The 16,073-nt window shown below is 33.2% G+C and overlaps 2 protein-coding genes across 2 annotated transcripts; both read right to left on the bottom strand.

Annotated features, from left to right (window-relative positions):
* Positions 1-1,009: 1,009 nt before the first annotated feature.
* On the bottom strand, positions 1,010-2,285 carry LOC140965199 (transcription factor PRE6-like). The gene is made up of 2 exons (XM_073425317.1): positions 1,958-2,285; positions 1,010-1,339 (listed from the first exon to the last, which is right to left on the bottom strand). The coding sequence occupies exons 1-2, from the start codon at positions 2,081-2,083 to the stop codon at positions 1,187-1,189; spliced, it is 279 nt and encodes a 92-aa protein (XP_073281418.1). The 5' UTR covers positions 2,084-2,285; the 3' UTR covers positions 1,010-1,186.
* Positions 2,286-14,742: 12,457 nt separating this feature from the next.
* LOC140964689 (secreted RxLR effector protein 161-like) lies at positions 14,743-15,461 on the bottom strand. The gene is made up of 2 exons (XM_073424559.1): positions 15,455-15,461; positions 14,743-15,374 (listed from the first exon to the last, which is right to left on the bottom strand). The coding sequence occupies exons 1-2, from the start codon at positions 15,459-15,461 to the stop codon at positions 14,743-14,745; spliced, it is 639 nt and encodes a 212-aa protein (XP_073280660.1).
* Positions 15,462-16,073: the final 612 nt, after the last annotated feature.

Genomic DNA, 16,073 nt, shown 5'->3' with positions numbered 1-16,073 from the left:
TCAATTGTGTGTGTTCCAATCTTTTTGAAGCTTTCTCAAAATTTAACTTTTTTATTCCCGAAGTCATGCGAGACCGTTAGCAGCTCCCATTCAACCAGTGATGTGGTGCAGCCCACTAATTGTCAAGTTAGTTAATCCACTTAATTTCCCGAATCGATCTCACACGGATATGGTTCTTCCAATTTTGTCCCATGAGTCGAACTCGCGAGAATCAAAGCAAGAACGGAATAGACTCAACTCAGCTTGGTTAATCAGACCTTGAGTCGTTTTAGTCTAATTTCATTCTTCATTTAGCAGTAGCTTGATGTCGCTCTTTTTCCTTGTTTTGGAGAAAAAAGAGATCAGTGTGCCACAAGTTATATATCTGGTTTTGTGGTTGAAGTAGTCATAACTCGACTCAATATTTCAAAAAGGTTTTAAAGTATGGACCTAATTAATTTCTCGTGTATCAATTGAAATATTCTTGCACAAGCTGCACATCTACTTGTTTATTTATGTTTGAGAAACAAATATGCTTTAAATTCACTTCATTTGAATGGACCCGACTTAAATATTTCAAATTCATAATAACAAATTCATTTATAGTAGATTTGAAATCCATCACTTTTGTTATTTTTTAGTCCTTATAGATAAATCCCGTGTTGAATGATCAATTGAAATCATTTTTTAAATTCATTCACCAAATCCTAATCTTTCACTCCAAATGCAATACTCATAGCAAAATCAATAATCTATAATATTACGGCATACGTTCGTTACTCGTGTGTTTTTTGATTAACATTATTTCAAGAACATCGTCCAACTGAAAATTCTTAGTATTAATAAATTTAAGTATTTTCCGACACGAGATCAAAATCTATTGGCTCGTACTGTATGACCCTGAACATGGACATTAATAAGAGAATTATTTTTAAATAAATGCTTCATATATAATAATCATTATAGTAATATAAACTATTTCAAAATTAGGATACTTGAAACTTAAAGGAGAAGAACCCTTAAATTTTCAAATATAAAAATGACTAATTAACAAAAGGCATGCAACAAAGGCCATGCATGCTATGTTACAAAATGTAGAGCCAAAAGCCCTAAGTTGGCCAAATATGGTGACCAAACACTAGACAACATACGAAGCATAAAGTACAAGCATGTCTAAACATATAGATACATAATAGTTTACACAATATCACACTAGCAAGCTCCTTATTACGGCTGCTTCGGCACTCTCCCCGTCGGTCGATTCCAAGAGCTCGGCTAATCGACCGCTCAGATTATCCACCTCTCGGTGCAAGTTCCTAATGTAGTTACATGTCTCCTGCAATATCTTTGCAGCCGAAACCTGCACACATTTATTTTCATGTGAATGAAACATATAAATTCAAATTTTAATTAGTACTTACCGATGAATTCATGCGTGTAAATCCAGACTCCATTTTCGAAAATTGGGGTTTGTAAAATTATATGTGTTTTTGTAATATTAATTTCGTGTAACATATCATATTAAATGAAAAATAATAATTGAAGGAAATTGTAAAACATTAGAGCCCCACAAAGACAAAATAATAACGTGAATTGAATGAGTCTGTGGGCTTGTGGGAATGCATGAGCCGCAAGATCCGATACATATCACCTCAAAAGAAAACGAAAGACCATACAAAAAATAAAATAAAATAATTAATACAAATTGCTCATGCATGAAACACAAATTTCACTAAATACAGAAAATTATATTTTTATTTCTTCCTATATATTAGGAGTACCCAGGGCAATTAATTTGCATTATTTTTTAGTCGGGAAATAAAAAATTTGTAAGTTTCAAAAAGAAAATTGAAAAACTATATATATATAATTTTTTCTGGTTCTAATTAAATGGTAAACGAATGAAATGTGGCATATAAACTAATATCAAGTGAAGTGTTGAATTAAGTATAACGTGAAAGAATTAATAGTCACATACCTTGTCGGATAGCCGATGGCGTATCTCAGGTAAAAGCTGTTGCAGTTTGTAGACGAGATCGGCCATCTGATCGTCACTTATCCTGGTAACTCCCGACTGCCTTGAACGTGATCTTCTGCTGGACATTGTGATCAGTTAAATATTTTACCGGGTTTGGTCGATTTACGGAATTTTTCTTAATCTTTTACAAGAATTTTCAACGTTTTAAAGAAAAACCCTGAATTCTCAATAAGTAAATTAGAAAATGATAAGTGTTTTGAGACAGGTTATGGAGAAACAGATAAGGGAACCCATGGACATGATTAGTTTTAGCAGAGAAAGAAGTGTGAAGGTGATGAAGACAATTGCATGGGTTAAGAAATGGGCCTTTTAAATAGAGTTTCAAGTGTGTGTCTGTGTGAAAGAGGGGAAGAAATATGAATTATGAATTTATGATCATGTCCGAAATGTAAAAAAAATGGATTTGGATGTTTACAAAATAGAGACAATTATGTAACCTCAAGATCAAGAACATAAATACATAGTCAATTTTATGTCTTAAAATAATTAAAAAAAAGCCATGTTAATTGATCAAGAAATTCTCTTATCTTATATAACAAGGAATAATTCCGAACTCGTTATGTAAGTTAGTCTATTTCTTCAAATTTTGATTCTTTAGGCAGTCAAAAATGGTATCAGTGTGATACCAATCATATGCAGTGCAACATCAGTAATATATATCCGATATCATATCGAGTATATACGTACGGATAAACCGGCCATACTCATGTCGTCCTCTTCTCGAAGTGTTCCCCAAACTGCTAAACTAGGGTTAAGAGTTGAATTGGTTGAACAAAAATTTGCTCGTTTATTACCCAACTTTGAGGGACCTCTTTGTGTCAGCCGAAGCACACAATCCCACGTTACACACACACAATCAATAATTAATTGAGTGACGTACACATACTACGAAATATATATATATATATATAAAATTTATGTTTTGAGACTCATATTAAGCCATCGAATTTTAGACATATATACACAATTTTTGTGTATATTAACATATATATTTTTGTTCATTAAGGCCAGTGTACGCGTAAATAAATGTATTAAAAACTTCGGAAGCCTTAAGAAACTAGTTTAGTTGTCCTTTTTATCTCGGGTTTAGTCGACAAGACAAGAAGTATATGTACACTAAGGCTACGTTTGGTTGGAGGATAAAATTATGAAATGATTAAGAGACAAATGATAAAAAGAATTATTGAAGTAGAAATATAATATATAATGATAAAATAATATTATGTTTGGTGTGATTGTTAAGAATGAGATAATTAAGAATTTTTTGATGAATTGACAAAATTGCCCTTCCATTTTTGCGACAGCCGACGGTGTGGTGGCCGGCGGTGCCAGCGGTGGCGGTCGGTGGTCGTCGGCAGCGGCGGCGGTCTGTCGGCCTGAGGCGGTGGCGGTCAGCTGACGGCTGCGGCGACGGCGGTCTGCCAGCGTTCGGCGACGGCGGTGGTCGGCGACGATCGGTGGCGGTGGTCGGCCGACGGAGGCGGCGGTCGGCGACGGTCGGTGGGCGGTCGATGGCGGGAAGTGGTGGTGAGTTTGGATATAAGATAAGGGTAAAATTGAAAAAATAGGATGTATTAAGAGTTGGATAAATAATCTTAGGGGGTGAGGAGTGATTGTTTTATCCCAATTAATATAACCTAATCATTTATAGGAGGGATTGACTTGGTTAAATAAAAATCTTACCAAACATGAGATTAGGTGGGTTGAAAAACTATAAACCCACCTAATCTCTCGTAATAAACGTAGCCTAAAAAAAATTGAGCTTATATATGAAAATTTTAATTTTAGCAATAATTTTGGGAAAAAATGGATTTTTAACTAATATTTAGAACCTAAAGAGATTTTGTATATAATTTAATCATTATTTTACTATGCTTTTTATCAGCTATTGGTATGAACAGATGAATATTCAATGATTATGATTTGATTGAAGTACATATAAATAAAGTCCTTGAATAAATGCATAATGAAACCAAATTCGATGGATATAATAGAGATGGGATCGGATTTGTCATTTGAATATCAGAACCCGAAGGATTTGATGAAGAGTTTTATTTGAAAGGGAAATTGCAATCTTGATAATGTATCTTCGTTTTTTTTTTTTTGCGATTTTGATTATTATGTTATCAAATTTAAATTTTAGCCATATATCTTTTGGTTTTTTGTAATTTTAATAATTTTTCATTGAGAGTATTGATTTGACGTTACACACGTCAGAATCATGTTAACACCATGTTACTGTCACATCAGCGCTACATCAAAGAAGATAACTATAATTTATAAAAAATAAAGATTTTGTAATAAAACTGAAATTTGATAATAAATTATCAAATTTGTAAAGAGCCAAATATACAAGACATTTTTTTTCCTTGTTTGTAATAATTAAGGAAATGTTTATTTCATTTGCGGGACAAAATGAAAAAAAAAATGAATATTTTTTTAATGAACTATATATTCTAATGAAATTTGGATATTACTTTTAAGAGGAACATAAAATTTTAATATATTCCTAGTCAAGATCAACACATTGAACTCTTCGTTTTAAAATTTAATTAATATATATACCCTGCAATTGGAAGCTTTTTTCTTTTTGTTAAAGAAACAATTGGGAGTAGGTCTCTTGTGAGACGGTCTCACGAATCTTTATCTGTGAGACGGATCAATCCTACCGATATTCAAAATAAAAATAATACTTTTAGCATAAAAAGTAATAATTTTTCATGTATGATCCAAATAAGAGATCTGTATCACAAAATACGACATGTGATACCGTCTCACACAAGTTTTTGCCAACAATTGGAAGCTATTTTTTAAAAAATTGCATATGTATCTAATTTTGATAAATCTTTTTGTTAGGTTAAACATACATGAGTGAGAGTAACACTAAGATGAATGACTCTTGAGAAATTCTCGTGCATCAAGATGCTAACGTTCCGCCACTTGATTTGATGGGCTAGGTGGTCTATAAAAGAGTGGCGTCAGATCTTAAACAATAGAAAAAATGTAAAACTAATATCTAAGGGATATCAGACAGCATTAACAGATAGACACACATCTACACTCACGTATTTGTACTATGCGTTGCCACGAGTATGAGAAAATAAAGTTGTGCATTGGCTAACAGTGATAGTTTTTTGGCTAATGATAAGAGCTCGATCCTAACACTTTTATTAAAAAGATAAGAAAATTACGCGAAATGCCTCAAATGTACAAAACCTTGGATTTAAATTAATTACTTGACACTAGTGTATCCTAAAAATTGAAATTATTTTCCTAAAAAAGATTCTACAACATCAGTGTGAGTAGAGAGGCTCATTTAACTTTAAACAAAAAAAGCTAATTAATTAATGGGCATGAAATTTTTTTTATAGTAAGAATATTTTAAACTATGATCTTGGAATAACTCATCAAAATATAATATTTTCGCACACTCGAACGCAAACAGTAGGATATGGAAAAGGACTAAAATTGCTGAAAGGCTGACGTCTACGACGATTCGAGAAAGATTTATGAATTTAATCGACAGAGGTGATCGTAATAAGCTGGGAAGATTTAATATTTTATAAAAATATGAAATTTATATTCAAAATAAATTCCATTCTCAGTAGTATAAAACACAAACATATCGATTGTTCACATACTGTGGAAATCTGATTGCCGACGACGCGAGAGTTCTTCATTATTATAATTAATTGTACAAATTTTTAATTAATTAATTAATAATTGTGATTTCTTTTTATAATATTGTTGTAATATCACGTCGGTGGCAAAATCTGGTTAATGGTGGCCATGCTCTCTTGTTATATGACTTGAGAAAATCCTAATATTTTAAACATAAAGTTGATAAAAAAAATTATTTGTTATAAACAAAGATTAATTATATAATGCACACTAATCCAGTTTTAAGGGGTCCATTATATATCGTCATTAACAGTGTATTTCGATCTTGTTTTTTACATTTTATTTTCCTTCATCACATTGAAAACAATATTGCCCGAATCCAGCTATCGTGAATTTCGATAGGTACTCGTGACCAGAGCTGAGGTGACGTCCAAGAAGCCTTCGCTTCAGACCCAATTTCGAGAATTTTTAAAATGATTTTATGTCGATTAAGCATGATATTAGATATACAATTTAATCATATATAGTTGACCGGAGTTATTAATAATCTCGGAATTTAATAAATTATAATCTCTCATTGAAATTTGAAGCTAAGTGTGTGTGTGTGNATGCATATATATAAAACCAAAAATTTGAAACCATTCAATATATACCTGCAAAATATATAAAATTTATCGTGGTTGGAAGCCAATTTCATATGAAAACAAAATAATGCAACAAATTTTCCGATGTTCTAACTTTTTGATTTATTAAAATTTTCGAAAGATGAAATTTATTACAATGTTAAATGTGTTGATATATATAATGGAGCCAGCCTCTTGTCACGTGATGTCTCTTCTATGAACATCAATGTCGTCAAGGAGCTTGACAAAGCTGCTCAAATGTTCCTTTGGCTTTTGCCATGCATTCAAATTTCACTTGCGGGTAATTATATTCACGCTTATGTCGATCTCGAAATGGAATTATGATTCAATTTTATACATCCCTACTTATATTCGGATTACATCGATCGATGTCGTATTTAAAAACTTCGATGGATGATATTCGGAGTACATCATGTCTTGTTTAAAACATTTTGCAAAGGGATACACACACTCCGTTAGATGGTGTAATGTTTACGTATGATTTGTTTGTCCACTTGCGGCAATTTGAGATAATAAATATGAAAATAAAGAATAAATTGGATACCGAGATTTACGTAGAAACCCCCTAAAAATTATTAGGGTAAAAATCACGGACAAGATGAAAAAAATTTCACTATAATATTTTACAGTGTACAACAACTCATTGAGTTTTCAAAGAGAATACACACTCTATTAATACAGGAGAACAAAACACCTCACAAATATTATAGAACTAAGCACTCAAATGCTATAGGATGAAAGAAAACTTGAAGAAGAGATGATTTCAGAATGAGGGGAGGAAGCTTTATTTATAAAGCCTTTTGTCCGTGGGAAGAAACGCGTCTTCCATCCTGTATCAAACTTCCGCCAAATTTGACAAATAGCACATTTAATACATTTCATGGAAAACAATTTCTTTGCCGCCTCATTAAATGTACATCTGCCGACATGATTGAACGCTTGTTATTATATCAAAAGTTATAGTTAGTATTAACAGTATATTTCAAATAATTGAAACTTATTATTGCATTATCATATATCTTCAATATCTTTTACTTCACTCTTTATAATTTTTCATATATTTTCCTATGACTTTTAAAACACTGCACATTATCATATATAGAGGTGGTCGGTACAATATATCGTACCAAAATTTCGGATACCTTATACCGTACCGAAAATACCGGTATGAGAAAAATGATACTGTTACCTTATCGATTTTTCGGTATACCGAAAGTCGGCATACCAAAAAGTCGGTACGGTATCGGTAAAATACTGTCATATCGAAAATATATATAAAAAATTTATTCTCTTGTAATTTCAAAGCCAATGATTACCAATACTTAACAAATCTCTCAAGACAGTCAAAGAGTTCATGAAAGATATATACAAAACAAATCCATAAAGACAATAAATACCAACCGTAACATGTGTCTGGAGATCAAAGACATCAATAAACACTAATAAATTTCAACCGCAACATGTGCGACTTCTTCATCCGCTATCTTTGCAACAATGTCTGAGGTCTTGTGATTTCTGAAGCCTGTCAGCTTTACAACAAATCGAAGATCAGCATCCAGTCCTCTAGCTAGCTGTAAGCTAAAGTTAGGTTATAAAGATAAGACTTCTCAACAGTTTAAATTCTCAATTATGAGTGGAGTTGTTTAACTGAACTTTGATTTGGACTATTCCAAAATGATGAGTCCAAATAGAAGTTAAATTCTTTATTTTGGTACAATATCGATATATATCGCTTTATATAAAAAAAAATATATTTTTAAATTTATATATATTATTTCGGTATATACCGAAAATTTCAAATTCCATACCGTTACCATACCGAAAATTTCGGTATCGGTACCATACCGTACCGAAAATTTTGGTATACCAAAAATTTTGATAAATTCGATATTTTTCGATACGATAACCTCGGTATATCGAAAATTCGATATTTTTTTCCACCCCTAATCATATATCATATATCTTCAATATCTTTTACTTCAGTCTTTATAATTTTTAATAGAACCGCCATATTAATGACCACATTTCAAGTCAAACTAAACCACTAGAGACGTATTAAATGTCCATACCTTGTAGTTGTGAAATCAATACCTGATTGCTACCCGTCCTTTTAACTTTTGTGGCAATTTGTTATATGTTGGAAAAATAAAGTTTATCTTAATTCTAAATAAATATATTTATGTGTGTGTGTGTGTGTGTGTGGAGAAAATTTTAAAAATTTGTCCTATAAATTACCCTGAAATCTATATAGTGTTTTGATATTCTAATCAGTCAAAACTTGATATTATTACAATAAATTTTCTTTTTCAGACTGAAATGCTGACGTAGCGTCGGACATTAATAGCATATCTAACAGCATCATCTCAGTATTCCAACGAAAAAAAAGGGCTAAATGTGCAAGAACACATATTAAAACATTGTTCACTAGGACCAAATTTTGACTAAATATTAACTAATTAGATTACCTAATAATTAAGATCTATATAGAACAACCCATGTTGGCTGTAATAACTACAAACGTTATATTACCCTAACATGGACACATACAACCACAGACACAAACAAACACAAAATACACAGAGACGTATAACACACATATGGAGTCAGTTATCAGTTATATCATCTTCGAAACCATGTGCTGTGTTTATTCTGCTCCTCTCATCTCAGCACATACAAAATGTTTTATCAGACCACAGCATTTAATGACTACATTTCAGGTTCAACGGGGAGTACTCGTCAAACCACGAAGATGCTGTCGTCCGAGTATCTCGATATGTCGAATCTGGTTTTCAGGTCAAATTAAAAACGATATATAGTTTGTGGTAACGATATAATTTTACTGATAATCTTTCGATATTTTAAATAGTATAATATCAAAACCCCCCACATTTCTAACCTTAGAATCAACAAAAAATATGTTGCCAATGGTTAAAAGAATAATCGTTGTCGTACACATGATGACAGCAAGAGAGGGAAGCAATAATCTTGACTATGACCCCCGAAATTAACTTTAAGAATAGTAGAAGAAACTAAGCGTTGTGATTGGAAGCTTGTGTAGCCCTAGAACTTTACAAATGTCTCTTGTCAATTTGAATGAAAATATTAAAAAGAAAAAGAAAAAATAAATAAAGATTATCTTTTTGTGTGGCTGTAATTTTTCCTGTTTTGATTTGATCAGAAGAGTTTTGTTTTGTTGCTCCCCGCCCATATATATAAAGTTTTGTAAAACGCTATAATTTGATAAAGATTTTCTAAAATCACAATAAAATAAATAAAAATCTCAAACTATGACTTTGATATCAATGATAGAAATATTAGAACTAACGAGCTCTCAGTGTGTTTCGTATAATGAAGACAAAGTATTGATATTTAAAATATATTTTCTGAATTATTATATCAATTATACCATCAAACATTCGTGACTGATCCACGCGCTATTCTTGATTGGCACAAGAATAATGATTCACAAATTAAAAAAATGTTACATAAGAAAGGCTAGGGGATCTTGAGGATTGGGTCTACCTTGTTTTCAAGGGAGATAGATACAAATCAATCTAAGTTGCAAAACAAAGTGCCGCTGCTTTTAGGAACAAGAAATTGTGATTTCTTAACAATTTGTTCCAAATAATCAATACGTAACAAACAAATTAGTTGGAGTTTGTGTAAACCATACATTTCAAAAGTAAACACACACACACACACACACACACACACATATATATAATTTGTTTGGAGTTTGTGTAAACCATACATTTCAAAAGTACACACACACACATATATATATACATTTCAAACGTAAACACACACACACACACACAGATATATATATATATATATATATATATATTATAATTAAATATTTAGCCCATCAACTATAAGCTTCTTATTGATACGTGGCTTCAAAATTGTGGTGCTTATAAAAAACAATGCCAATATTTTGCATTATTTATAAATGGAAAAAAATCGATTGGATTGGAACACTACAAAAAAATAGGTATTAACCGTCGCTAAATTTTGCGACAATTTTTGTTTAAACCGTCGTCATTTAAAAATTTGCGATGGTTGTAATAAAAGTGTTGGAAAACCGTCTAGTAAATCATCTTTAATTAGCGATGATTTTGTTTAGCGACAGTTCATAAATATGTAGCTCATAGAGACGGTTTTATCAAAAATCGTCGCTAAATGCCTATAAATATACGCTCGCCAAGTTCATTTTTAAGTGCCAGTTCGATTTCTGGTTTCGCTTCCAGCTTTGTATATCGTCGTGCTGCTGCGGACCGTAGCGACAAGATTACATTCCGTTCCTGAGGTAATAAGCTCGGAATTCCATATTTTTAATATGGTTATATTTTGTTTAGATTCGAATTTTTTATATCATATGTTAATTATTTAAGTGTTGGAACGTGTTTCAGATTTACAGATCATGATATTTAGTTTAATTTGTTTTATTGCATGTATGAAACTGTTTAACGAATGACTAAATGATAAAAAATTTAATAATTGTATAAAATATTCAATAAAATATATGTGTTATTTATTTTTTTAGGATAAAATGGATAACGATAGAAATTGGATGTATCGTCGGTTGAAGAATGGATTTCTAACGAGTGAATATTGTGTTGATGTAGAGTCGTCTATAACATTTGCACTTAATCATTCTGAGTGTTTATTGAATGGAAAAATATGTTGTCCTTGCAATCGAAAAAAATTGTTAGAACAAAATATATTTAGATGAAAATACCGTTAAGGTACATCTAGGTCGCTACGGATTTGTACAGAATTACTACAATTGGTGTTTTCATGGAGAGGAATACATTCATCCGTTTTATCTTAATGTTAATATGGAGGCTCCTTTGTCATCTTCGTATCGTGTTGCACCACGAAATTCCTACAAATACATTTCCGAATTTTTTTGACACTATTGAAGAAAATTTTAACTTTGAACAGAACCCTGAAAATGAGAATGAAAATTTTGATAAAGAAAATCCTACAATAAATATTGTTCCCGAAGGTCCTGCAAGTCCAAACAGTTATATAAAATCATTGTATGAAACCATTAAATCAGTTGAGAAAGAGATTTGGGATGGAAATTCACACGGTCATTTTGTGTTGTTTGTGCTCGCTCGGTTACTGAAGATGAAATATGAACACAACATGTCCGAGCGCAATTACAATGACATGGGTTATTTTCCAATCACGCACGTTTGCAAAGGTTGTATGCTTCGAAAGCTACATCGTAACATATGCGTTGGCATAATGAACACCATTTTGACGGTGACACTATGACACACCCTTCTGATTATGCAGCGTGGCGTCATTTTGATGCTTTTCATCCATCTTTTTCATCAAAAAACCGAATGTGAGATTAGGACTATCGAAAGATGGATTTCAACCATTTGGAAAAAGTGGTTAGCAGCATTCCTCATGGCATGTCATTGTTACTCCATACAAATTACCACTTTGGATGTGTTTGAAAGACGAATACTTGTTCTTGTCTGTGATTGCACCTGGACCGAGTAACCCCAAAGACAAACTGGACGTATTCCTTCAGCTGTTAATTGCTGAGCTTCAATCCTTGTGGTGTAACGGTGTTTCCACGTACAACATTCACACACAACAAAATTTTAATATGTGGGTTGCTTTGATGTGGACGATAAGCGATTTTCCCGCATACGCAATGTTGTCTGGTTGGAGCATTGCCGGAAAACAAGCATGTACTCACTGCACGTCAGATTCAGATGCCTTTACTTTGCCATGTAGTGGCAAGACATCATTGTTCGACAATCATTGGAAGTTTTTACCTGAAGATCGTCCACTGCATCACAATAAGACAATGTTCCTCAGACAAGTGTTACAGTCGGCTCCTATCAATAAACATGGGTATGAATTACTCAATGAGTTCGACGAGTTTGGTTTTAGACCTTCGTATGAGATTGGCTCTGACACAATCAATAAGAAAATATATTACTTGACGAGATGTGGTTGGAGAAGAAAGAGTATTTTTTGAGAGCTTCCATATTAGAGTACGAACCTTATAAGACATAACTTGGATGTCATGCATATTGAGAAAAATGTCTTCGACAATGTCTTTAATACTGTTTGTAATATTCAAGAGAGCACGAAGGATAATGCCAAATCACGAGCGATCTTGTTCAGATGGGTCTTAGAACTGAGTTGCATCCATCTACAACAGACGGCAAATATCCAAAAGCAAATTACACACTTGACAAGCATGCCCGACAAGTGCTTTTTAGATGGCTCAAAGAAGTTAGATTCTCTGATGGTTATGTTTCTAAAATGTCTCATTGTATAGACATGAACAAGTTGCTGATGTTTTGTATAAAGAGTCATGATTGTCATGTATTCATGCAGCGACTAATTCCTATTAACTGTTGTATTCAAAGAGTTATTAGCACGAGATGTTTGGGAGGCTCTTACCGAGTTGAGTCTATTCTTTGCAGACTTAACAATGCGGAATGTTAAACAAAGTGTATGATGCGTTTAAACGAACAAATTTCTATCATAATGTGCAAGTTAGAAAATATTTTTCCGCCAAGTTTTTTTTACTCGATGGAGCATTTATGCATACATTTATCTTATGAAGCACGCATCATGGGTCTTGTACAATTTAGGTGGATGTATCCCTTTGAAAGATATTTACGTATATTGAAAAACACTGTGCGTAACAAGGCACGAGTAGATGGTTCAATATACAATGCTTACTTGGTTAATGAGGCTGCCATATTCTGCCAGCATTACTTCAGTGATTCAGCTGACACTAGAAAGTGGAAACTGGGAAAGGTCAGGAAATCACAGACGTTGACACTAACAACTCAGAACTTCTTTCAATATTCTGCACTCGTGGTAAGAAGATTGGAGCTGCAAAATCATGATGGCTAACAAATGAAGAATATTATGCAGTTTCAACATATATTTTACTCAATTGTAATGAAATAAAGCCATTTGTCAGGTATTATGTATAACATTAATTAAATAATATAAACACTCATTTCAGATTTTTAATTGTTTTCTATGCATTGTAGTATGTACGAGAATTACATCCGTATGGAAAATCCAGAGATGAATGACTCTTCAGTCAAGGCGTACATCCAAAACAATTTATTTCAATGGTTTCGTCAATATGTATAAATGACACTTTTAATTTTATTTACATATTTCAATAAACTAATAATAATGCGATTTAAAGTTTTGAACTTTTTTTGTAGGCTAACTCGCTGAATGTTGAATTTCAAAATCCAATTATCAAACAAGTTGCACAAGGTCCTTTGATAAGAGTTAAGACTTACCGAGATTATTTCATCAATGGATTTAACTTTCACACCGTGCATGATACTTCGTTCAAAGCTACAAATAACTCGGGGTTTCAAGTGAGTGGTCATATGAGTAGTGGAAATGTGACAGAATTTTATGGGCAAATAGAAGAAATAGTTGAAATTGAATACTCAGGTCTACCGATGAAACAAGTTGTACTTTTCAAGTGTTGCTGGTTTGATACTCATCCTCGCTTGTGTACACGCATGTACAAAAAATACAATGTTGTTGATGTCAATAGAAAAAAGAATCTGTGATACTACAAAACCATTTGTGTTTGCTACGCAAGCTTCGCAAGTTGTGTATTTGACTTATCCAACAACAGAGAGAGCTGAATCAGATTAGATGTATGTGAGTAGCCTACGTAGACGACCTTATGTCACTGATGTTGAGTCAAATACTGAGCATTATCAAATTGATGCGAACGATGCATTTCAAATCAACGAAAGTGGACGTCATGAAATGGAACTCAATTTCTTTTGACGTCTCAAAATCTTGTCGATGTTAATGTTATGTACGACAATGAAATTGATTTGAACAGCAGTGAAAGTGAAACAGAAGAGGTTCAGTATTCGAGCAACGATGTTCGTGACATCTACAACAAAAGTGAATAGGGTTGAGTTTATTTATTTTATTTTTTTAATAAATTATAAAAAAAATTAAAAAAAATAGAATTACCGTTGTTATTTTTTAAAAACAGCGACGGTTATCTACTAAAAATTATCGACGATTATAAAAAAACCATCACTTATTAGCGACGATTTTTGAAATTTAAATGATTTATAAAACATTATAGAGCTTATTGCATTGAAAAATTGAATTGTTATAGAGCTGTGATTGTATATTACTATCAGAACGTACGCTTGTGTATAAATAGCATGGGTCGAAAATTTGTATCACGGTGATTTTAACTATGAAAGTCAATATAGTTTTACTAGAGAATTCGATCCTTAAATTTTCCTAATACAACTTATAAGAGCTTAATGTCCTTCTAGTTTTTGAAAAAATAGAGAATGAGCGAAAAGCTCAAATCGCGGTATTGTAAAACTGAATAAGGAATACAAAGAAATATGTTTATATAGCTAGTGTAAACACAAAAAGATTAAAATGACTAATCTACCCTTAAACTCACGATGCTACAGCTAAAAGCATTGCTAGTTTTTCAGATAAAAAACGGAAGCGCGAAGCGGAATGTGCCTTGGTAAACATATCAGCTATCTGCAGAGGAGAAGGAACGAAATGTAATGTGATGGTGCCAAGCTGGAGATGATGACGAGTGACGTGACAATCGATCTCAATGTGCTTTGTCCTTTCATGAAAAACTGAATTGCGTGCAATCTGAATTGCACTCTGATTATCACAATATAACGGAGTAGGATGACGAAGAAGGATACCGAAATCCGCAAGCAACCAACGTAACCAAACAATCTCGTAAGTGGTTGAAGCCATAGCACGATACTCGGCTTCGGTAGAAGATTTAGAGATAACAACTTGTTTCTTACTTTTCCAAAAGATAAGAGAATCTCCAAGAAAAATACAGAAACCAGTGGTTGACTTACGATCCGTGGGATCGCCAGCCCAATCAGTATCAAAGTATGCACGCAGCTCTAAGGAGGAAGTAGAAGGAAACAAAAGACTCTGAAACTGAGTGCCCCGAAGATACCTGAGAATGCGAAGAACAGCAGCCCAATGAACTGTAGTTGGTGCGGTGACAAACTGACTTACTACATGAACAGCATGTGCAATATCTGGACGAGTCACTGTGAGATAAACCAAGCTGCCAGCAATAGTACGATATAAGGTAAGATCTGGAAAAGGAGGTCCATCCGACAAAGAGTACCGAGCATTGGTCTCAAGAGGAGTATCAACTATCCTGTTATCAGTTATACGTGCACGTTCAAACAGATCTGCTATGTACTTTGACTAGGATAAAAGATAACCTTTTGGAGAATAAGCAACCTCAATTCCTAGAAAGTAACGTAGGAAACCTAAGTCCTTCATAGCAAAGCAGCGAGCTAACTCAGACTTCAAAGCCTCAATACCATCAATATCATCACCGGTGATTATCATGTCATCAACATATAAATACAGAAGTATACGACCTGCACGAGTACACTTGACAAATAATGCGGAATCATGACGACTAGGACTAAACACAAGCGAAGTAATCACTACAGAAAATTTCTCAAACCAAGCACGAGGAGGTTGTTTCAGACCATAAAGAGCCTTACGAAGTCTACAAACTTCACCAGGTTGGTTAGCAACACCAGGAGGAGGAGCCATAAAAACTTCTTCATGAAGATCACCATTCAAGAAGGCATTCTTGACATCCATCTGAGAGATTTTCCATAGACGAACAGAAGCAACAGCAATTAGAGTACGAACTGTCGTCATTTTAGCAACAGGGGCAAATGTTTCCTCATAATCCATGCCATGCTTCTGAGAGTAGACTTTAGCAA

The sequence above is a fragment of the Primulina huaijiensis genome, chromosome 18 (assembly GCF_012295235.1).
Source record: "Primulina huaijiensis isolate GDHJ02 chromosome 18, ASM1229523v2, whole genome shotgun sequence".
Classification (NCBI taxonomy): domain Eukaryota; kingdom Viridiplantae; phylum Streptophyta; class Magnoliopsida; order Lamiales; family Gesneriaceae; genus Primulina; species Primulina huaijiensis.
This window is presented reverse-complemented; position numbering and strand designations above follow the sequence as displayed.